Below are 23368 nucleotides of genomic sequence, written 5' to 3'. Positions count from 1 at the left end.
ACAATAAAAATATGCCAGCACAGCCCTATAGAGCTCCATTAAAGGGTACATAAGGACCTTTTTATTTTGTTGTGTTACATGTTCCCACGTGTTGCTGCAACTGTTTACGTAAGGTGTGTGTATTGTTTTAATTTTTTTTTTTTTTACATTTTGACCACTTTAAACTTTTAAATTGCAGTCCCTCCCTCAAAATGGCTTCATGTGTACCCACGTGGACCTCTCAGAACTACATTTCCCATCATCCTCCTGCTCACATATGTAACAGATGGATTTACCAGTTACTTGTATCTCTGCAGAAAATGTGTTAAAGGTTAGGGGCAATGTCCCTCAGCTCTAACCACTAAACCAGTGGTGCACAAAATGGGGGCGTGGAGAGACAGTAAGGGGGGGGGGGGGGGGGCGACGGCGACTATGATTAAAGAGGCAATTCTGTAAAAATAAAAACTTTTTTTATTTTTCAGATGTATCTGTTAGGTAAATGTTGAATCGCCAAGTGTAAAAAAAAGATTTAAATTACATGCATTTTTTCATGGATTTATTTGTTAGAAATGTTAACTAAATGTTGACTTGCCAAGTGTAAATAAAGATTTAAATTCACTGATTTATTTGTTCGAAAACCCAGATTTAACGTGTCAGCTTAATCTTCACTCCCGAAGTTTAAAAAAAGATTTATAGACTGATTTTAAATGTTGAATTTACAATACGCATTTTCGACATTTATAAATTATATTTGTGTGGCAGAGAGAGAATGAATCTGAGTCATAAATCTCCCTCCCGACCTGTGGCGGCGCTGTGTAAAGGGAACAGTGTACCTTGGACTGGATGGGCTGTCAATTCATTCCAGGGAAAGTTGGAAGTCAGCCATCCAGAAAAGGGGCAGAGCCACAATATCGCAAGACATTGTCTGCGTGGTGGGTGCGGTGGCATTCGTGGATTGGAGAAAGGGCGATTGCACCCGATACCAAGGGGGTGTGGCAAAGCAAACTGCTCCCTTGTTATGGCTAATGAAGGACCGACGAACTGAAAGAGAAACCGTGAGTGTTAAAGTGTGTTATTAGTGTACATGTTAACATTCTGTGTTGTGTCGTTACTAGACTGATAAAACCTGACACTCCGGGAGTTGTAGCTCAAGAGGCCAGTATCAAACCCGGACTGCACTACCTCACAACCACCGCGTAGCACCATGCAAAAGCACTCACCGGACTTGTGACTGTGTGTTCGTTTGTTAGTGTTGCATTGTCCTGTTTACCATCTGGTTTTGGATTATTATTATTAATATTTTGGGACTGAACCCTGTGGTTTTTGGCTGTGTGTTACACATTGTTGTCTACCACTAGCCCCTTATTAGTTGGTCACCCACCACTCTCCGGTCAAGAGTCCAGAGCCCTAACCACTACTCCACACTGCTGCTTGGTCACTGCCATTCGTGCACTGCATCACTTCCACACCTGCGCACTACAAACCACTTTGCCACAATATGAAAGTACAATTTTCAAAATGTATGCTAAGGGGCGCGACATATAAAAAGTGTGTGTACCACTGCACTAGACCGCACTCTCTAGCAGTCCCTCAGCTCAAACCACACAGTCCCTCTGATGTAAGCAGTAGACCATACTGCCTCCCAGTCCTGCTCTAACTAGTGAACAACACTGGCCTATGACTGGAAGGTTTGCACCTTTGTGTTATAAAATAAAACTGTTACTTAATACCCACTGATACAACCTTTTAACAATGTTGCTGGAATGTTGCGATTTAGTTATGTTAATTCTATAACATTGTATGTTAGTGGCTTCTCCATGATTGCATCTGAAGATGATGTTACATAATATTAATAAACGCGGGTCTCAATAGTCGGCGGGGATCTGGCAAATATTGTAAATAAACGCCCCCGGCCCTATTTTACGTAACACCACGCCACGTAAAATAACAAATGGCAAACCTCAATGAGACGGCTGCACTCAGCAAATGTATGCTTGTAGCGCAGAAGAAAATCTCTCGCCTCCATATTTGCAATATTACTTATTTTAAATTGATGTCTTCTTGTCTAAATGATACACCAAAGTTTATTGGCTACTGTGCCAATTACGTTGTGCATAAGAAGCGATTACAAGCTAATACGTTGTCATGACAAGCCACTGATGTAAAAAATGTCCACCAATGTAGTTACGTAGTTCGTGTAATTTTTTTTTAGAACACGTACCAAAATTGGTACACGTTGTAATTTCTTTGCTCTGATTGGTCCAAATGAGTACGTGTAGCGAATATTTGAAACGTGTACGACACACTGCGTTTTTGACCCAGATGGCCTTCCATAATCAAAGTAAATCGAAGTCTGAAGAAATGGTGTCCTAGATATCATAGAGCTCGCCGCTGCCAACTAGCACGATGTCACAGCGCATTTGCCATCTTAGTAAAGGAAGGATTTGCACATTATGAATAGATCTTAGAGAACAACATTTTTTTAGACAGAAAAAAACCCGACAATCCTCTAAAATTAAAAATGTACCTTTAAAAAAAAAAACATCTGCCCATTTCTTACCTCCAGATTGCCCTGAACTGAAACGTGAAACCTCTAGATCTGGAGGGAAAACCTCTGATCTGGTAACAATGGCGACCACCTAGGTTACAGCCGATGCAGGACTGGTTTGTAGGAAGTTACCAGTTTGTTTCAGTTTCCGTTTCGAAGGGAGAACAACGAGACAGAGAGAGAGAGTGAGTTAAATAAACCAAACTGTGGTCTCTCTATTTGCACCTGAACATTTTTATGTAACGAGAGTTTAATTTCTTCGTCTTTTTTGTTTTAGAAGAAAAAAATAAATAAACGTTTACGAAATTGCAGTGTTCCATTCTTATTTTGCCTGTTTGGTGAACCTCGTTTCGAGAACTCCCCGGTTTGGAAATAGGATTTGCTGGATGTTTTGAGTGAAAAGAAAGGACAGTATCGTGTGGCAGGTAAAGTGAGATGGGGGACCTTTATGATCCAGAGCATCCAACAGAGTGAGTATTTATGTTTTTGTATTTGTATAGTAGTACTGTTTATTCTGTACATGCATGCGCAGTACCAAAACATAACACACAGCATGAAAATAACACGAGTTTAAAAAACGATCCCGAGACAGACTGTGATTTTTGTTTTGTGCTCATTTTACCGCGCATTAAAAATCATTCTCTAAAAGGGGAGTTCGCTAACCGTGTTGTTTTGATGGAATAGTGGAGGTGTCCCGGTAGACGTGCGGGTGAGTATTGAAGAATGCCTTTGGCATAAACAAGAGGCACACTTTGCATTTCAGCAGCGTGTAAAACTAAACGCCTGTCCAGCACCGTATTCCCACAGTGTAATTGGTGAAAAGCATTTATTCTTCATCCAAATTGTGCACAGGAGCACTCGCTACAACAGGCCTAGCTTCATTTGTAAGTAGGCCCGGATCCGGGTATTAAAGTATAACTATCACCCCACCTGTGAATGACTCCAGTGAGGGCTTGGGAGCTTTACTCTGTCGTGCAGTTACTGCGATGTTGGTGTCTCTGTTTGTGTGTGTGTGTGTCATTATCTATCTCTATCTCTCTATCTCTCTCTCTATATATATATATATCTCCCAAACTAAATTACAAACATAAATAAAGCTAATTATCATTGTGGCATCCTGTAAATGTGAACTACAATATGTGAACTACAAGAATTTAGCAATGGAGTACACCAGAGAAAAATCCCCCACTCATCCCAGTCATTCTTTTCTTTTACTTTTCTTTCTTTGATTTCCTTTTTCTGTGTCAGTCCAAACACACTAAGTTGTTACTTGAGACTACTTTTGCTTTTTATAGTGTGTTCAATTGTTAAAGTTTCTGAGAGTAACAAATGTACTGTAGGTCAATCAACAAATAAAGGTTTTGAAAAAAAACAGCTTAATGCTGACATTACAATATACAGATTAGTTGAAAACAAGGCATTATTAAAAAAAATATACAATTTTCATAAAATGACAAATGAAATACAATGTTCAGGACACTTCTGTCCCATCTGTAGTTTCCTCTGCAACAACGCAGACTGGTTTATGCTGTACTTCTTGCTGTAAAACTGTTTGCATGTGTTTCTCATATACCCTGGACAGATAGAGTTGCCTAACAAAAGTAAGGAGTAGGTAGGCCATAGTATTTTACTCTGCACATTTTAAAGCAATAATAAATATTACATAACTTAATGTTCATATATTGAACAAAACTTACATATTTGACCATATGAATAGTACTTTAATAATAGAACAGTGTGAGAATTTAACGGCGTATCATTACGATATGTGACATATTAATAGAATAATTGTTAAGTCATCAGCGCTTCCACATTGGAGTTCCAACTACTGTGCCCTCTGGATACGTGTTTACAAAGGGGCATAAAATATAAAAAAAACAACTTGTTGGAATTTTAAAAAGGGGTAAAGAAAATACATGTTAGTTTTGCAATATGTTTTATTAGGTATATTAGACGGTATATGTCCCCTTCATTGTAAATATAAACGTGATTTGATATAATTTAATTAACACTATTGATAAATGCAGCATGGTTATAGCAGCAGTTTAAGTATTCTGTAAATATTTTGTCTAATAGTTTAAAAGTACAATGCTTATGGGGCTGTAAGGGCATGTTTTCAAAAGATGTCAGCACGGACATTGTATCAGAGAGAGAAATAAAAATTTGTCTTAAACAAATGCAGCACTTGCAGAGTTTAGTTACTGATAATGCACAGTGGATACTGTGAGTACACAGGGTAAAGTAAAACAATAATTAATCCTTTGTATTTGTGTTTTATATATATTTTTAGGAATATTTAAAAATATAAAAGTAAACAGTACAAATTTGTTTAGCTAATGAAGACTGGTAAAAGGTGGGGCTAGGTTCTGAAAATGGCACAGGTGAGGAAAAATAAAAACAACACTACTACAACAAGTGCATAATAATTCCCACAGTCCATTTAGGACTCAGAACTTGATTGTTTTAATTTGTTTCGCAGTGAATATTTTAATTAATGATGAGATATTGGTTGGATCAAAAACCCAGACTGAGTCCCCAGGACTGATAAAGTCTGGGAAAATAATGCAAATGATGCGGTCCTCAAGTGATGTCGGATTTCTTTTCTGAACCTTACCCCCTTACAATTGTATTGTGTTTTTTTTTTTAATGGTGCGTAGCATTAAATGGAAATGTTTATCTACTGAAAAATGTGGGCTACCAAAATTTGTGGTGGGCTACCATAGTTTACCTTTTGGTAGCCCATCGGCCTACCACACATAGTAGTGATTTGTCCACCCCTTGCTTGTTTTTTTTGTTAGGGCTGTCTTCCTGATTTACAATAAGTTTGGAACCTGAGTCATTGTTCTAAGTCACTCTAACCAATAATTTTGTGATTTTTTTTTTCCAGTTTTTTTTTTGCAATGTTCCCTTCATATAAATAGTAAAACAAATGAATAAAAACTTGTTTTTGGTTGAAAAAATTGGTATTCTTTCCTTGCGTTTTCTAACGAGGATGCGTTTTTCTGACGTTACATCGGTAGTCCTTTTATTTTCAAAGGTCGTCCTGACTCAAACGGAAGTTGCTGCTTGTTGTTGCTTGGAAGGAGGAATTGCACGTTTTATTGCAGTAATCCATCGCATATCCGACTGCGGTGGGACCAGAGTAAGGGTGTATATGTAAAAAGTTGGATAAATGAATCCTGTTTTTAAATACTATTATACACAACTGTAACAGTTACTATATTCTTACTATTACTATTTTGAGAGTCAGCTGTAATTAGGGAGCTCCCCTAAATCCTTTTTTTAGAAAGTTAAGGGTATTAATGCTTGTGACAGAGTAGCCGTCTGCCATGTGGGTGCATGCATTCGATGCTGAGTGACAGGCAGGAGATCGAGACGGAGGTTGAAGTTGATACGCCCCACACTACCAGCAATGGCAGCGCACATAGCACATACAACTGAAATCATAACTATGGTACATGGTAAACCCAATGTTCTCCAAGTCCATTGACCAAATTCTACATCCAGCCACCGACAGATCCATCTCCCATTCATCCGCCACTCTTACCCGTCATGATTTCTCTTCTTTTAGAACAAAATTGACAACATCTGTTCTACGCTGTCCCGCCACAAACCCAGTTTACTACTTGACCACCTTAACGCTCCTCCAGTTGCCCCTCCTGCCCTCTCCTCCTTCTCTAAACTCTCCATTGCTGATGTCTCCGGCCTACTGTTGAAATCAATCAATCCCAGAACCTCAAACTGTCTGCTGCTGCCTTCCCCCACAGTACGAAGCCTTGGTGTACTTCTTGACAGCAACCTCTCCTTTGATGCCCACATCTCCTCCATGGTCAAATCTTCCTTCTACCATCTTCAAAACATCAAGTCCGTCCCTACCTTTCCCTCGCAGATGCGGAGATACTTTGTAATGCATTTGTCTCCTCTCGACCCGACTACTGCAACTCTTTAAATGTCGGTCTACTGGCACGCACCATAAACTGACTGCAGCTAGACCAGAATGTCACTGCCAGGATCCTTACCAGATGTAAAAAACGTGATCACATCTCCACCACCCCCCCCCCCCCCCCCCCATCTTGCCCAGCTGCACTGTCTACCGTAAAGTTCAGGATTACTTTAAAAACTCTCCTGCTCCCCTACAATGACCTTCATCACACAGGTCCTGAGTACTTCCTCAACCTGCTGACCCGCTATGTCCCTGCCCGCAAGCAGAGGTCCTCCGACTCTGGCCTGCTTGTTACCCCCAAGCAAAAGTGCACCACTCTTGGAGAACGCTCGTTTAGCTTGATGGCTCCGACTCTTTGGAACTCTCTCCCAGCTTTAGTGCGTGATGCTCCCACCGTCGATCGCTTTAAATCGACTCTCAAGACCCACCTGTTCTCTCTTGCTTTCCATGCTCTTTAACCCTCTGCAGTCCATTTATTAAGTGCGTGGCAGGCGCATCAGGTCCAATTTATTTTCACACTCGGAGTTAATTTTAGACGCGCTGTTTAAAAGTATTTTTTTTCCACAGTCAAACGGGTTTAAAAGGCCCTGCATATCAACAAAGCACTCACTAGGTATCTCCAGCCCCGCCCCACCCTTTCGTTCGCTATAGCTTTCACATATGCTAAGAAATAAATAATAATAATAGTCGTAATACCGATCGATCATCTCCTGATCACTCGTTTCATCACCAAACTCCTCAATAATGCAATCCAAGTCATTATTTTATTACTATAACATCTCAAAAAAGCTCTGCAAATGTCCGTGTTATTCTCTGTGCGCTGATTCAGTAACAGGCAGCTTGTTTCCTTATGGCCGCCCCATCTGATGCCAGGGGCAAGTATGACTATGCATGAGGTAGGCCCTTTTTTTTCGGCTTGTCTCGGCTCCTGTCGCTCCCACTCGGCCATTGAATGGTTTTCTCAGCTTTTTCCGACACTGGACCTGATAGGAATAATTGCAATGTCGGACCAGGTCCGACATATGACCGCAAAGGGTTAAGCCTGATATCTGCTATTAGCTGCTGTGTTGTTGCTACTATTTCATGTATTATGCTACTGTCATGTATTGTTGTTGGTTTTTTTTTTTTTTTTTTTTTTTTTAAAAACTGTATAGCTTGTGTTATGCATTTATCTGTATTTGGCTTTTCTTATTGTTAGTGTGTCTTGTAAAGTGCTTTGTGAAGGTGGTCCACTATGAAAGGCGCTGTATAAAATAAAGATTTGATTGATTGAACACAGTGCATGAAAAATTTGGAAATTTACACTCCCGGTTGTTTGTTTGCCCCTTTGAAAGTAGACCCAGGACACAGGAAATGGAGTTTAAGCGCGGTTGCGCTATTTGATAAACAAACAAAACACAAACAAAAATAAACACCTAGCTCTGTGTTGGAACACTGACTATACAGGCAGGTCCCTGACTAGCACGCAGGACGGCTAAGCAGTTTACCAGCCAAACAAACACACCAAACCACACAGGTTTTTACACTACTTTTTTTATTTTTATTTTTATTTTGTACACTTGAGCACACTGTCAACTGGACTCCTATACACACCAGCAGCCCTGAACAGACTGGCTGCTTCCTTTTAAATACCCTGCACCTGGCTCTAATTTACAATGATCACCAGGTGCAGAGGATAATTAATAATAAAACAATTAACAAATATAATTAAACAATAAAACAAAACAATTAAACCAAACCAATGTGCATTTGCACATTTTTTTTATGCAGGGAGACTATTAACCCCCTCCCTGCTGTGTTACACTACCTATTGTCATTGGGATATAAGGAGAGATTTTGTGAGTCCAAGTTAAAAACAGGTACTGTCAGTTCTATTAACGTGTTTTTTTTTTAAAGCAATATCTTAGGGTTTAGTTTACAAACATGCTATGGATTTTGAGATAAAAAGATGCAAAAACTAAAGGGTCAAATTTAGTCCACTTGCCTTTTTTATATAAAAGTAATGCATGACTTATGTTGCTTCTTTTCTGTTATTTTTCAGATCCAAAATGGATAATGGCAGTGAACTCAAACCACCTGATAGCAAAAAGATACATTTTTGTAATGTGAGTTTAATTCTGTATTAATGGTCTGTTTGAACAGCCATGCCTGCATTAGTTTATTGCAAAAAAAAAAACATATATAGAAAGAGACACCTAAAACAGTAACATTCAGTATTCAGATTGAACTATCTGACACAACATAATGTGTTCTAAAATCACACCGTAATTTTAGATAATGCAAAATGCATACATGCCATGGACTTTGTTTGCCTGCTGGGAAATACTCACTTTCAGCATTGATTGCTTTGCTGTACAGTAATTAAAGTGATTGTGGCTAACAAACTAATTCCATAACTCGTACAGGTTGTGTACTTAAATTCGTTAGATTAGTCTCAAATCTCCAACTTGAAAGAAACGCATATTATAGTGAACATCTGTTTTAATTGTACATCGTGATATCTGGTAGTAGATTTGGGTAGAGACTAGTTTGCAAGCCATGCTTTTGGTTAGTGTTGCACTTTCTTGGTCATTACCCCCATGTCCCCAACCCTTCACTGGCTTATTTACTGCCATTAGCCAACCAGTTGCTTCATTTATTGACTGACATGTTTTCAGCCAGTAACTTGCTTTGACCCAGAAGACACTGGTGAGGTGAAATTACCCAGGAAGTGCAAGTGTAACATATACCCGGAGAAAAAGGCATAGAAACTGATAACTTGTTTTATGTTAAAGTAGTACCGGATGCCATGTTTTAAAATGGAAGTACATGTTTGCTATAACGTGTTTCTTTGAGAACTGTACACAGGAGGCTAATGTAGCAAATAGATGTGCAAAACACGTACTTTTTGTTCGCTACAATTAAAAAACACTCGTGCTGTACAAGATCTGCGTGGCACCCTTTTTCTTTTTCTCTGTGTGAGTGTGCTTTTTAACAATTAGAAAACAGGTAAAATATGGTATTAATGTTGCACACTTTTCAATGGTATCCCTTTTGTTTTAGACTTGCAAGGTGACGTGTACAAGCGATTCTGATTTAAAGCATCATAAGGCGGGTCGTAAACACCATTTGGTAAGTGTGTATAAAAATATGAAAATGCCATTGACCATGTATATGTATTAAAGGGAATGTTAACACTGCAACTACTGGAGGTTTATTCGTTCTTAATTTGCTTGCAGAAATGATCATTTTATTACACCACTCCAAAAAATGAAAGGAGCAACATTTCAAACTTAAATTTTTCCAAAACACAGTTAACAAGAAGAATCAAATTTGAGCATTTCAGGGTCCTCCAAGTTTAATACATATGGGACATATGTTCTATTATGCCTGAGAATAGAGGTACTTCCCTGGGTATGCTTTATGCAGACATCGTCCTGTTCATACTTGGAAAGTACTTGTTTCTAAATGACTGCACGTTGAGGCAAACCATTGTGTGTGGGAGAGAGATTTCCAGGAACACCAAATCACAATATTCCTATAGAAATCTTTGGAAAAGGCTTGCGACACAGATTATAATTTTTAAAAAATTATAATAAACAAGCTCAATGCTAATTAGGATTGCTATAGTCAGTTTAATATAATAAACATTTCGACTTCTAAAAATATATAGTTTAAACGTTAAAATAAAAACATTTTGCCTCCCCCTCGATGTGCAGTCGACAGCAGGAGAACTGGATGTCGGCCATCTTGGGGTAAGTGTGTTACCTGCAAGGGCTCTAAGCATTTTAAAATAAATGGCTTTCTATAAATTACTGCATATATGTCTAAATAGGTCTTTTACATCGGCTTTTCCACTCTCCTTAAATGCAGTTGATACCTGTTAATCCATTTGTGTGTATCACAACTGAGAAATGCGTTAATAGTAAAAATTGGAGTTCAAATTGGACATCGAACGGTTCCAAGTTTATTTCAGAATGTCACTAGTTCAGTTTGAGGAGCTACTAATAATAATCAGTTATAATATACAGTTCTTCGTGGTTAGCCACGCAGAGAATAATCTTTTCCAGAGCCCAAAAACACAAAAACAGGAACTGCAAGAATCCATGTGTCTTCCCAGTCGTTCTTCATATATAATTTCAATATAATTTCTAACACATATCAAATCGAACTTGTTTCGATTCCAAAATTGACACATCACCGATTCACCGTCGTACGATAATTACAGACTCCGTGTGCATTGTGCAATTAGGAATGCAGATGATCATTTTTTTTTCTTAGATGCATGTTCAAATCAGATGCATGATTGGATCCAGTGTGCAATGGCCTTAAGTCAAAATATATTACCTGACAATGCCAAGTCAACGTCCTGGTTTGAACGATCGCCCCACCCCAACTTTTAGCTGAAAGTCACATTTTTACCATTAACTTCTGGTTTTTAATAACCATGCGCAAATAATGCCTGAGGGAAATACCGCGGCTCACGTGAATAGAAAAAAAAAAACTGCCTAGAACTAATTGGTCTGTGTGTTGAATGATTCGGGGTTAGAGTTAGGGTTCTCTTTGGTTCAGATAACAAAGACATGGAGATGATACACAATCCGCAGTTTGATTTGATTACGCTTTCCTGTTGTAACACTACAATCCATATTTAGGATTTTATTTATTTATTTTATTTATTTATTTATTTTTAGACACTGCTCGAGCTTGTAACTCTCTGTATTGAACGTTTTAATGCTATAGTGCTACTTTGGATGTTAATTTATTTTGTGTTGTGTGTTCACACTGGACACTGCAACTTATTACTTGCAGAGATTATGTAAAGCCCTTTATTTTAGTGGACCGAAAATTTCACGTGTTTTATATATTTTTTAAAATGTAGCGACTTTTATTCTAGCATTTTTCACCTACAGATGTGTTTTTTCATGATGTGGTTTTGCACTGAACACTGTAGCTTTAACAATTTTGAAACAATATTCCAACAAGTATCTCAACAATTTTACAATTTACTTCAAAAATTATTGTGGCTCTGCCTCTAATTCTGGATCATCCTCTTATTTTTATTTGTATATAATAAATATAGCATTTTTATGAAGCATATATTTACCTTTTATGATGCCTGTCTGAGATCCTATCATAAATGCAGCCCTGTCAGTTGTTCTCCTAGATCAAGACTGCATGCTTAACTGGTGGCCTGCATAGAATTGCTTCATACTGCTGTATAAAACACTGGCGTCTGCACTGCCTTCAATTCTAACAGTCTTTAGGGTTTTTTTCCCCACTTATTAACGTTGAACATAAATATAACGTTGCTAGTTAAAATAAGTAAATTAATAAATATTACCAGAATTCTTTTTATTTTGTTTTTTATAAGACTCTTGTTACTGTAATAGTATGTAAAGCACCTGAAGACACTTCAAGCCTGTCAATGTTTATAGAAATCACTTGGCTCATTGTTGGTATTAAAATAAGCAGGAAAACCTAAGAATTATTTTACAACAGTTCAGAAAACAAATGTCCAGCACTGTTGTGAGAATCATATTTACTGTCTTCGCTAACAATGTAGTTCAGTCTACAAATGAAGGTGTTTTGAAAAGACCTGTATCTTATTGCTGGCATTACAGTAACATTAAACAATATTTAATATTAAACAATTAGTAACAGATGTGAGAGTAGTCCTATCTACAATACTCCACAAATTAAGTTTAGCGTTTTACTGGCAATAACCAGGATAAAATATGAAGCACTGAGAAAAGGTAAGTTGACTGACGCGTTGCTCTAAAACAGGTTCACTGCTGTGTATCACCCGATTGTAATTTAAATAGCGCCCCTTTTAATGTAAACGCATAATTAATCTTCCCAATTGTTCCTTTGCTGATTCTTCCTTATTTGCAAGATTTAACAAGAGGTGTGCCTCCAGATACAATGTCTTTATGAAACAAAAGGTGTGGAGTATAGTAACTACATCCTTTACACAGTCAATTTCCTTAAGGAATGTATAGCTAGAAAAATAGCTTTGAGCTTGTTTCTTCATCGTCGTAAGCTAAACACTAATTAAATACGCAATTTAAGTTGGCTTACTTACTTCAGGAAAGCCCTGCCTTGTGCGCAGTACCGTAGGTCTAAGTTTTTCAGCATAGAAGAATGCAGTGCTTTGCTATTGTTGTCGTCTCTTGCTTTCTGATTCTCTACGTGTTTACAACTGTCTGGCATTATGATATTTAACGGTATTGACTCGAACCTGGTCAAGCGAATTACAGCAAAACTAAGAATAGTATCCCTGTATAGTAACTACTGTATACACTTAAATGTGTATTTTCTACTCTTAATATTCTGATTACACTTTTGCCAGTTTCAAAACGCTTGAGATGATATTTCTGAAATGGTCTTTTTTTTTTTTTTTTTTTTTTAATAGGGAAATAAAACAAAAAACGTCAAAGTATGAGAATTGTAATTTTTATTTATGCTTACCTGAGTATTTCTACTTCTAAATAATGCAGAAAGATTGTGCTTCACTGTGGCAATGTGCCCCGCCCCTGTGTGCATTTGTGTGTTATATGTTGTATGTTGCGTGTGTTAATGTTGGTGTATAGATATGGCTGCACGGGATATAAATGGGTGTGTAGCACCAGTTATTTAAAATGTATAATTGTATTTAGGTACGGGATTGCACATCACTTCACGTGCATTTAAAGTATATAATATGTGAGCACGAGGTTGCACATAATTAATTCACGTGTTGGGATTCAAGTGAATAATTAATTAGTAATTGAATCCCGGCACAACAGTATATATAGATGCACGTTTCACTCACTCGGGGTTGGGTGTTCGGTGAGTAGTGAATGGGAGAGAGAGGAGGAGAACTAAAGTTAAATAAAAAAAAGATAACAATTGCTATTGCGTGCTGGTAGGACCAGCACGATACTTGTTTGTTTATATATACTCACCGTGTTTGTGTGTCTGTCCGTGCCCCGTTTGTTAAGTGTTAGACGTTTTGTTTGTCTATTTATTTTGGCCTCAAGTGCCGTGTCCTGTGTTTTGTTTTGTTCAAACCTTTTATTTTACAATAAAACGGCGCAAGCAAGCGCATTACCATTTCATCCACCGTCTGTCTGTGTACTCCTTTCTGGTCTGACGTAACCACTAGAGCCTGCTTGTCACATTCACTTATTAGTATTCAATTATACGACAAGTTCAAAACTGCAAAGTTGATCAGTAGCACCGAGCAGCAATCTCCATAGAGGCAGAATCGCCAGACGCGTGCTTCGCCCACCCTGTACCAGTAGATTCACTGGCGCCGAGCGAGCTCTGCACTAATGTGGTGTGCATTTTTACAGGGAAATCAGAGAATCAGCTGCAGACAGATGCAAATATGCTTATGTTAATGCTTTGCAAGAATGCTCTCAAAAGGATAGGTTTACCTCGATGTAGCAAGCTGACCTCTACTATCAAGCTCTTGGGTGTAAAGAGTCAAATAGCTTGGTTGTGGGATAGGGGAATTGCTGCAGTGAGGAATCTTAATTGGACATACTAAATTGGGTGAAAATCGGGGTAAAATAATTGGGCATTGTGAATTTAAATTAAAAAAAAAAAAAAAAAAAAGGTGCGTGGCAACAGCATCTGTCCTGTGTGTTAACATGGCTTGTCGTTGTGCCATCACTGGGGCTCCTAGTGCAGGTTGTACTCTGGTAGGCAGTCTTTCACACAAAGTGATACTGAATATGATTTTTGTGACTCGCACTAATTTGAGTTATTTTGCTTATTTTTCCGGACAACATCCATTTGCAGAAAGCGAAACCCTGGAAGGGTAAGTACATAAAATGTGTAATAGTAAATAACATACTTAATAACACAATATTGAATCCAGGTTATAGCCTATAAGGACAGTAGGTTATTGCTGAATCAAATACTCCTGTTGTGGTCAGACCTGGGATAAATGTAGTTATAAATATGATTTGTGAAAGTAAATAGTTTAATACATGCATACATATGTAACTTTACATATATTTAAATATTTTCAAAGAGTATTTGTTTTCTGCATAAATTTAATATTTTTACATATTTGACTTACAAACAAAATGGATGTATTCGAGCATATATATTTAAATATTTCAACTATTTGAAACAGTTGGTGTTTACAAATAAAATATCAAATACAACTATATTTGTCCCAGGTCTGGTTGTGGTACAAAGCATCCCTACTCTAGTAAGTTGTTTGGAGGTAAAGGGATGCTTTCCTGTGTGGCACACATACTGAACCATGTCTGAATTCTCCAAAGCTTATATATATAGTTTGCACATAGCAATCAGACATCCCTGTTCATTCCTGGCTGCTCCAATAGAAAAAGGACAGCTCCCTGTTAACCCCATCTCCTCCGGAATGTTACTTTACTCTATTGAACTCGCTCAACCCAATCTTAACACTAAACACTGGTTCCAACCAGTGTGCCATCCCAGCCCCAAACCACCCCATGGGGGCTGCTGATTGTCGTATAACAAGAACTCGTCTATCCTTTTGAATATTATATTACTTCCAGGGGCTTTTTGTAGCTCTGAGCTTTTGTCTGCATACCTATCTGTTTCCCTTGGGTGTTGCTTTCTCCTTAACCTGTGCTGGCCTTGCAGAGCTGCAGAAGCTAACTCTTTTCAGAGCAACATTCATGGGCACTCTTTTAACTCACTTATATTACATGTTTTCCAACAGGCTTCCTGAGGCGGAAGGCTGGTGAATTTCCCCACCGCACCCCCCACACCCCTCGTGAGTACATAAGTCTTGTTAGTGAAGCTGTAGCCATATTTGTCTGCCAGCTTCAATAGTATTTTGACTGCTGTGCCAAGACACATGGCGACTGTGAACAGATTGTTTGCCTTAATGAGCCATGTGTGTTGGTGGCATATCTTGATTGTCTGGTCATGTGTCGTCTTGAAATGGAAGCTCACTAATGCCCTGTTCACACTTGCATTTTTATACTGGTATCGTTGCAGAACAGTATCTCAACGTCTGTTCACACTGGGGTTGTTACTGGCATCGTACCGATATAACTATCAATACGAAACCCAGACAAGAGCATGTTTTGCACCGGTACAGTTGCGATATGACTGAACAGATCAGTGTGGACACATGGATCGGTACGACAACAGAATGGAGGAGTCTGAGGCATACGCACACTTACACCAAGGATATTCTATATTACCAAGATTATTTACTTCAGTCATGATAAGTTACAGTAGTAAAAACATATTCTTCTGTCTACTCTAGTACTGTGTGAAACGCTCATCTCTGTTTTCTGTGCATGCACCATCTCTGGTACTGGGTTCAGAAAAGCGCATTTTTCGTATAGATTACAGTATGTCAACATTACCATGGGTTATGTTTTTCGTCAAGTCACCCTGGGCAATACTAAAATACACTTCACCTGTTTGTTTTTTTTAAAAATATTTTTAAACATTGATTAAAATAAGCTCAAAGCCAATCCGACACCGCTCCATTGTCTGTCAATAGAAAATCTTCTCCAGAACTCTATATCCACAACCCTTTGCGCGCAGCGTGCCGGAGGTCCCAATCAGTGGAGTGTGTAATACAGAATATCTTTGTATGTGTGTCCATATAAACTATCTTAAATGTGGACAGGTATATCGCAACATTATTGCTCTTGTACTGGAGTTGAAAAGTGAGTTAGGGCAGAAAGTGTTATTGTTCCGATACAAGTGTGAACAGGGCTTACTACTAGAGAAATTTGTTTTTAAGTGGTAGGAGGTATTGATAATCAGATTAGAATACCCAACACAAAGGTCAGCCAGCCTTACTTGAAATTAATGCCACATTTCCATCTACAACTGGGGCAGACTTGAAGCGATTTGAAATCCAACTCATTCATTTAGTTCAACAGCCAATCAAGATTGAACCTATTTTAGTTGGAACTCTTGTCAGCCCTACTTTAGGATTGCGAGGCTGGCAGAACACCATATCTTCAGCTAATGATGGAACTCACGTAAATGAGCATCCCACCCATGTAAAGGAATGCGAATGGCAGGGCTGTTGAAAAAATTGATGCTATCAGGAAATATTGGAAGTTAGTGAATTAATTTTTAAAAAATTATCTAACTTTTTTATGTAATGTCCGATGTTGCATTGTAGACTGCAGATGGAATTGGCTTTACAGACTAGTTTCATGGTGCATCTGGGTTAGGCCAGGTTTGGCAATAATCTTTGGGTTTTATGACTCCTGTCATTGTTGGTACTGTATATACTTAGAGGTTGCTGCAGTCTGTGTGAAAGTAGATGACATCACTGAGTTTTTGTATGTGTATTTTCAGTGCAAAATTTGAGTACCCTGGAGCAGTTTCTTCAAATTAGGCATCCGCACGAGCCTATTATTGGTAAGTGGCACTGTTGACCTAAAGATTAAGGAAAGGGGGGTGGAGGGGGAGTTCTATGAAAAAAATACAGCACAACATGCAGTCAAATTTAATAACTGGCTAGCCAAAAAATTACAGAATTGCCTCTAACTTGCAACTGCTCTGTGGAAATGATATTCAAATTAATCTGGGTCTTATGGTGCTCCATATGACCAATCAGGTGTATTTTAACAGTAGCGGCAGTGGTGAACACCATTCACTGAATAACATGGTGTGGAGAGGAAGCCCAACATGGGATTTAAGTATGGCAGGGATGGGGTTAATTTCATCCATGCCATAATCCACGTGGGGAATGTGGCTGGGGCCTACATTTTAATAATTGGTCAATCAAGCCCCAGCCACATGCTATATAAAGGGAGCCAGAAGCTTTGTTTGTTTGGGTGAGTTTGGAGAGAAGGAGAACCTTTAGTGAAGGCCACTGCCGAGCCTAAAGGTGAATATTGTTTTAGTGTATGACTTGTGGTGTTTAACTCTTTTTATTTAGTCATTGTACCTTGTTTATTTGTTCCTGTCTTTTGGTGTGTTTTGTAAATGTGTGCAACAGCACTTTCACTGCAGCCTCCGGACTCATTTCTGACGCTATCCTTTCACACATGGGTAAGAATACGGTCAGTGACTTCACAAGGTGTATGATAATGGGAGCCTATGATGCAGGGCTCAAGGAAGTGGACAAAGGTCTCCCAGGTCTACAGGAAATGGAAAAAACATCCAGCGGCAAGCGGAACTCCGGGTGCAGAAGGATCAACACACGACAGGCAGTGTTGACAGACATGTAACATTCACACAAATGATGGAAACATTTAGCACTGGCCAGGACTACGAACATATCCAATAGAACTGGGGTCGGCAACGTGTGGCTCGCGAGTCATACCTGGCTCTTTTGAATGACTCTCGAGTCTCTCTTAGTCATTAGCACTTTTTTTATTTTATTTTACTAGTAGCATCCACACAAATGTACCACAGCTCAACTCGGAATGTTCTACCTCACTGCTCTTATTGGTGTTTCTATTTATGGAGTCTGTTTTACCATGTTTTGATTGGTCAGTATGCGCTCTAACATGAGACACAATCTGTAACCTCAGTTGTACACAGTTTCTTTAAGTTTCGAGACACAGTGTATGAGCTTTATTAAAAAATACACAAAAAAATGGGTGACGGATTACTGTCTTCAAACACAAAATCTTACAACATCTCATAACAAAACATTCGGCAGTTGCATTGAAATACCAAGAAGGTGAGGTGCAGAAAAAGGCCTGCGAGTAGCTGCAAAGAAAAATGAAAGCGGGGAAAAGTAAACTCTTGCCGTGGTCAGCAAATTTCACAGACTCTTTAGAGATTGTTTGCAAAGGTAAGCCTTTCACTGATGGTGAATATGTAAAGAGCTGTATTCCTAATATAGCCAAGAAGCTATTTGAAGAATTCCCAGACAAATACCAAATCTGGCAGCAAATACAAGGCATACTTTATTTGCAAAAACAGTTCACTATCAAGCTGTGGCGAATCAGGTTGACAAGCAGCAAATAGAAAATATAAGTTCTGATATGTGTTTTGCTATGGATGAGTCAACAGATGTTTGTGATGTTGCACATCTGTGTATTGGGCGGTTTATATGCGGCAGTGTAGCACAAGAAGAAATGCTTGCAATTTTGCCAGTGAAAAATCAAATGAGGTTAAGATCTACTTAATGTAGTGATGGAATTTGTTAGCGAGATGCGGATACAGTTAGGAAAGCTTGTTTCGACAGAAATGTCGCATTTTAAGTTTTCACTGTATTATGCACCAGGAAGCACTTTGTGCCTAGTCATGTGGAGTGGTACTTCGTGATGTTAGGGCGTTGGTTGTCTGTGCAATCAATTGGATTCTTGCTCAAGCCCTCAATCACCTCAATTCCAGTCCCTGTTGGAAGAAGTGGATTGTATCCAGGTGTTGAACTTTCAGACTGTGACTGGCTTCTCAAGTTGCATTATCTTGTTGACATTACAGGTAATTTGAATCAACATAATGTTGAACTGCAAAGGCAACAATTTGGATCTGCAGCAGCTTATGGCATTCACATCTGATCTGCTTATATCGTTCGTCTCGTTTTGTGGACTTTTGGTGGTGCCTTGTTCAAATTTATGATTCGCCACCATGAATTGGACCTGATGGTGATTCTGGGCATCTCGATCAGAGATTTGGAGATGGAGGTTGCTGACTTCAAGGAGTCAGACATTTGGGTTGAAATGTTTTGCACACTAAATGCAGATCTGTAAACCCTTGCTCGGCAACATGCAGAACTATCAAAACCGCACAAATGGATCGAATTGAAGAAATTGGATCACAAAGATAACCTCATTCTTCAAATGGTCACATAGTGGGGTGATCAAGGTGGAGGTAACGACTGCTTTAATCAATTGAAGTGTAATTCTGAGGTTGCCATTGTTGGGTTTTTAAAAAGTTTGTCATTACTGTGTTTGAATTAAGTCTTTCTCCTCTTTCTCTTGCTCTCTTTGCAGGTCTGCAGTATGTTCTTGAGTTCCTCAACCCCAATAATGAGTTCCCTCCACACTACTTATGCAAGCTGTGTAAAGTCAAAGGAAGCGTGAACGTCCTTGCTGATCACATCATTAGTACGAAACATCGCAGCAAATATCTGGTTAGTAAAACCTGCCTTAAGTATATGAATGAAGCAAAAAGATTTACTGGAAGAGTAGACTGACATATTGGAAGGGAAAGCAAAGCAACCCTGATGCACTCTGATCTTCTAATTGAACATTTTCCATTTCAATAGAGAACTGTGGGATTGTAAGAACTGGATTTGTCAAAGAAAATGTGTTAATAGCTTGCTTTCCTCTTTGAAAGTCAATCCCTATTAGATATACAATCCACTCTTTTGTACATGGGAGACTTTATTATAGGGTAAGAAGGGAAGCTTGTGGAGGGTTTATTGTAGCATTTGTGATCACATGCAATTGCTTATTTGTGATACATACAATGTAATTTAACTTTCTAAAACCGTGCTATATCTTATTTTAGAAAAAAAAACCTGATGATATGATCCCTGAGAATGATTTGGGAGATGTAAAACTGAACAAGAAAATAGGAATGAAGGCAAAGCTTCTTGAGCAGTTGGAAGGAAGGGGTGTAATGAAGGTAAGGACAGTTCCGCCCCACATTCTGAATGAAAGCATCTACTATTTGGACACCTAGTTTAAGGTTTGTACTTGTGTATTGGATTTAGACATATGCACCAATTCCGGTGACCTTCAATGAATATCATGACATATGTGTTTTCATAATTTCACTTTATATGAATCTCCCTTTTAATATATTGAAAAGAAAGAGAAAGGTATTTTCCTCAAACCCTTGGAGGCCCCTTTCAGATGAGAGGCATGCCACACTTCCTTGTATCGGCGGGATTCTTGAATGAAAAAATCCAGTATGGCTGTTGGACCGGCAACACTATTAAATGGAAGCGAGTTTTTTTTAAACATACTGATTTAATAATAGCAAGGCCCCATTGTACAAACTTTGTAAATAGAAAAGGCAAGTACAACTAGCTGTCTATAGACGGTATTGAACTGTCAGTTCATGCAACATAACATGTTATTACAGCTTTGTGTTGGATCAAAGTAATCTTGTTACTACTTTGAGAACACTAAGGTACGTGTCTATCATGATTTAGACTTTTTTTTTTTTAATATAAAACGTTGGTGTTTTTACTTTGTAACTGAAAACAAACACGTTTATTATTGTATTATATATCTTATTGTTTTGATTTTATTAGCATTGACAGAGAAGTATGTAATTTTTTTTTCCCATAGTTGTACGTACATTTTTGTTGGCATTCTCGATTAGATTTTCGGGTTAATGTTTTCAGTGAAGCCGATTTCTGCTGCTATGCGTTGTCATGACATCACCAAAATAAATTCTAAATAAATCATAAGCTACTTTTGCAGTTGTGTAAATATGAAATTAGATACCCTGCTAAATCCAGGGTACTAACCTTAAACACCTGTTATAAAACTGTCAAGTTTAAAATACAATGACTTTATAATTAAAAATGATATAAAGAAGTTTTATCCAGATTTAAAATGATGGATGGCTTTATTGTTTGTATTTATTTTTATGAAAAACATTCACATTCAAGGTTTTCCCTTGCTCCATCTTTTTATAACCAGTATGTGAAAAATATCGGAGCTAAGTTAGTCCCAGTCGTGTCTTGTTTATACAGCTATGCTGCTTATCCTATTTGTAACTTGGTGTGTTTTTGTACAGTCTCTAGATAACTGACTATATCATAGGAACATAACTGACTATTTTAACAACCTAGAACAGTTAATTTTGTTAGCTACAATTTTCATGAATCTTACCTGTTTTGCCCTTTCATTAGGTATATAGGTCAAAGATGTGCAGTTTTGAAATACATCTTAAATCCTACTTGTACTGTATTTTCAATAAAATAAAAAGTTAATAAGTTCAGTGTTTCCATGCCTTACTCTCAGGAAATCTGTCAAAGCAAATCACTTAATAAGGGAAACAGCCGGGTGGTTAATGACAAGATCAAAGCCATGGAAGGGGAGGGTCCAATTTCATCCATCTGTTGAAAAAAAAAAAAGAAGAAATTGTAACACATTCTGATGCTTGGCTTTCAAACAGAATTATTTAACGAATTGTTGTATCAGATAGCCTGGTTATAATAAAAACGACATCTTCACTATAGTATTTTATTTTTTTTTTTTAAACTGTACATTTGAGACCTCCAACGAAAGGATGTGCATATCAGGTAAGAATGAACTCAGAACAATTTGTGTAGGACTTATTTTCATACAAGACATTATGCAATTACTAGTTCATTACAGAAGAGTTGTCTTTTTGCAAAGTTACTTGGTGTAGAAAGAATAAAAAAAAATACTTCTCAAAACTGAACTTTTTTTTTTTTTTTTTTTTGTAGGTGATAATGTCAAGTCGAGGTCCACCTTATAACAATTCAAACACTGAATCAGGTAGGTTTTTATGGAGTATATGTCAAAATATTTCTGTAAAAGGTGAAATGATATGTAGAAGAGAAATATTACTGGCCCATGCAAAATGGTAAGACATGCTGGCTAATTCTGCCAAGGCAGGTTTTTTTTGCCCCAGAAGTAGTTGAAAATCTACTATAAAGCCATTTTAAAGATTTTGTACTGATCACCTTGCTAAAAACAACAAAATGTGGTCCATACCATGTATTTTCCTGGAGGCACCAGTTCATTTTCTGTTTCTAAAACAAGAATGTGAACTGAGACAAGCAATCCCATTTTTGCAGCTTTTACAAGCACTTTAATAAGGGAGTGCAGAATGACTGTGTTAATGAGTTTGTTAGAGCTCTGTGCTTTGGACAGCCACTGTTTATTGCAGAAGGGTATGCATTGGTGACTTTGTTCGACAGTACTGGCCATCAGCTAAAAACTGCCTAACTGTGACAATCTTAAAGCGTAAATATTTGACAGAAAATGATGATGCTTTAGTTGGTACTTGGTAAACTTATGCAGTGCATTGATGAAAATGTCCAGTGTGATTTTTATGATTTCAAGGCGAATAAACCTGGCTTGTTTTGTGCTGATGTCACATTCATACCTTCTGCAGATACTATATCCATCAGCACAGAGATTGCCCAAACGTTCGCACAGTACCAGGTAACTTGGGAAAATGTGGCCTCGATTTGCATCATACATGCCAGGGACATTAACCCTTTAGGGTCTGAGCTAATTTCGCCTGTTTTGACATTAACATTATTTATTGTTTGTAAAATGTCTTTTGCATGGCCAGCGCAAATCTGACGCAAAAGTGTACAACGAAACTTCAATTTTTTAACAAATTGGATAATAAATAAAGGAATTATGGACATATATACAAAAGAAGCCAAAAAAACTGGAACAATTGAAAAATGTACAAAAGAAAAAAAAACGTATTGAAACTATTCGTCCCAGGCACCCTGATCATGTGGTATAAGATGGAGCAATTCAGTATGGCTTCAGATGTTTGCAAGATGGCGACCATGGCAACCTAACCCTAACAGCTGACTTGTCTCGTGCATCTGAAAAACAACACGAAAAATAAATACTGTAAATCCATAATTATTTGCGACCCAAAATAATTGGCGAATCACACCCATAAAACCAATTTTGCTCCAGAAATGTTGGCGACCTGTTGCAATATACAAAGTATGTATTGTTAGTGGAATTTGATATTCGTGTCAAAAATGTTTCCGTTTTTTGTTTTCATACGTGAAGAACACATAATAAAAGGCTTGCAAATATTTATGGCTTTACAGTATATATTTGTCGGAAAATGGGTCCTTGTGCCTTTGTTTCAATTTCTCTTCTTTTGTAAAGATTGTCTGAAAAATGTTTGTTTACTATAGTCGTTCTCAAACTTTTTGGTACGTCCCCCCCCCTTCCTCTTATCTGTGGTACTTGACCCCACCCCCACCAGAGATGGAGTCTCGAGACCTGCTCTCGGTCTCGAGGCCACATTTT

The 23368-nt window shown here is 38.0% G+C and overlaps 1 protein-coding gene across 3 annotated transcripts in view; it reads left to right on the top strand.

Annotated features, from left to right (window-relative positions):
- The first annotated feature begins 2279 nt into the window (after nucleotides 1-2279).
- The window catches only part of LOC117435355 (uncharacterized), a 35124-nt gene continuing 14035 nt past the window's right edge, over nucleotides 2280-23368 (top strand). Inside the window, exons 1-10 of one of the 3 annotated variants that reach the window (XM_059012958.1) lie at nucleotides 2280-2712; nucleotides 2805-2997; nucleotides 8512-8575; nucleotides 9513-9581; nucleotides 14238-14256; nucleotides 15154-15207; nucleotides 16767-16829; nucleotides 19364-19503; nucleotides 19884-20000; nucleotides 21802-21853. In XM_059012958.1, the coding sequence (XP_058868941.1) occupies nucleotides 2963-2997; nucleotides 8512-8575; nucleotides 9513-9581; nucleotides 14238-14256; nucleotides 15154-15207; nucleotides 16767-16829; nucleotides 19364-19503; nucleotides 19884-20000; nucleotides 21802-21853 (613 nt within the window). In that variant the 5' untranslated portion in view covers nucleotides 2280-2712; nucleotides 2805-2962. Of the gene's footprint in view, nucleotides 2998-3392; nucleotides 3412-8511; nucleotides 8576-9512; nucleotides 9582-14237; nucleotides 14257-15153; nucleotides 15208-16766; nucleotides 16830-19363; nucleotides 19504-19883; nucleotides 20001-21801; nucleotides 21854-23368 lie in introns of those variants that run through there. The other 2 variants (XM_034058441.3, XM_034058442.3) reach the window with 2 other exon arrangements.

Source organism: Acipenser ruthenus, chromosome 3 (assembly GCF_902713425.1).
Source record: "Acipenser ruthenus chromosome 3, fAciRut3.2 maternal haplotype, whole genome shotgun sequence".
Lineage (NCBI taxonomy): Eukaryota > Metazoa > Chordata > Actinopteri > Acipenseriformes > Acipenseridae > Acipenser > Acipenser ruthenus.
Note: the sequence above shows the minus strand (reverse complement) of the source record. Positions and strands in the feature narration are given on the sequence as shown.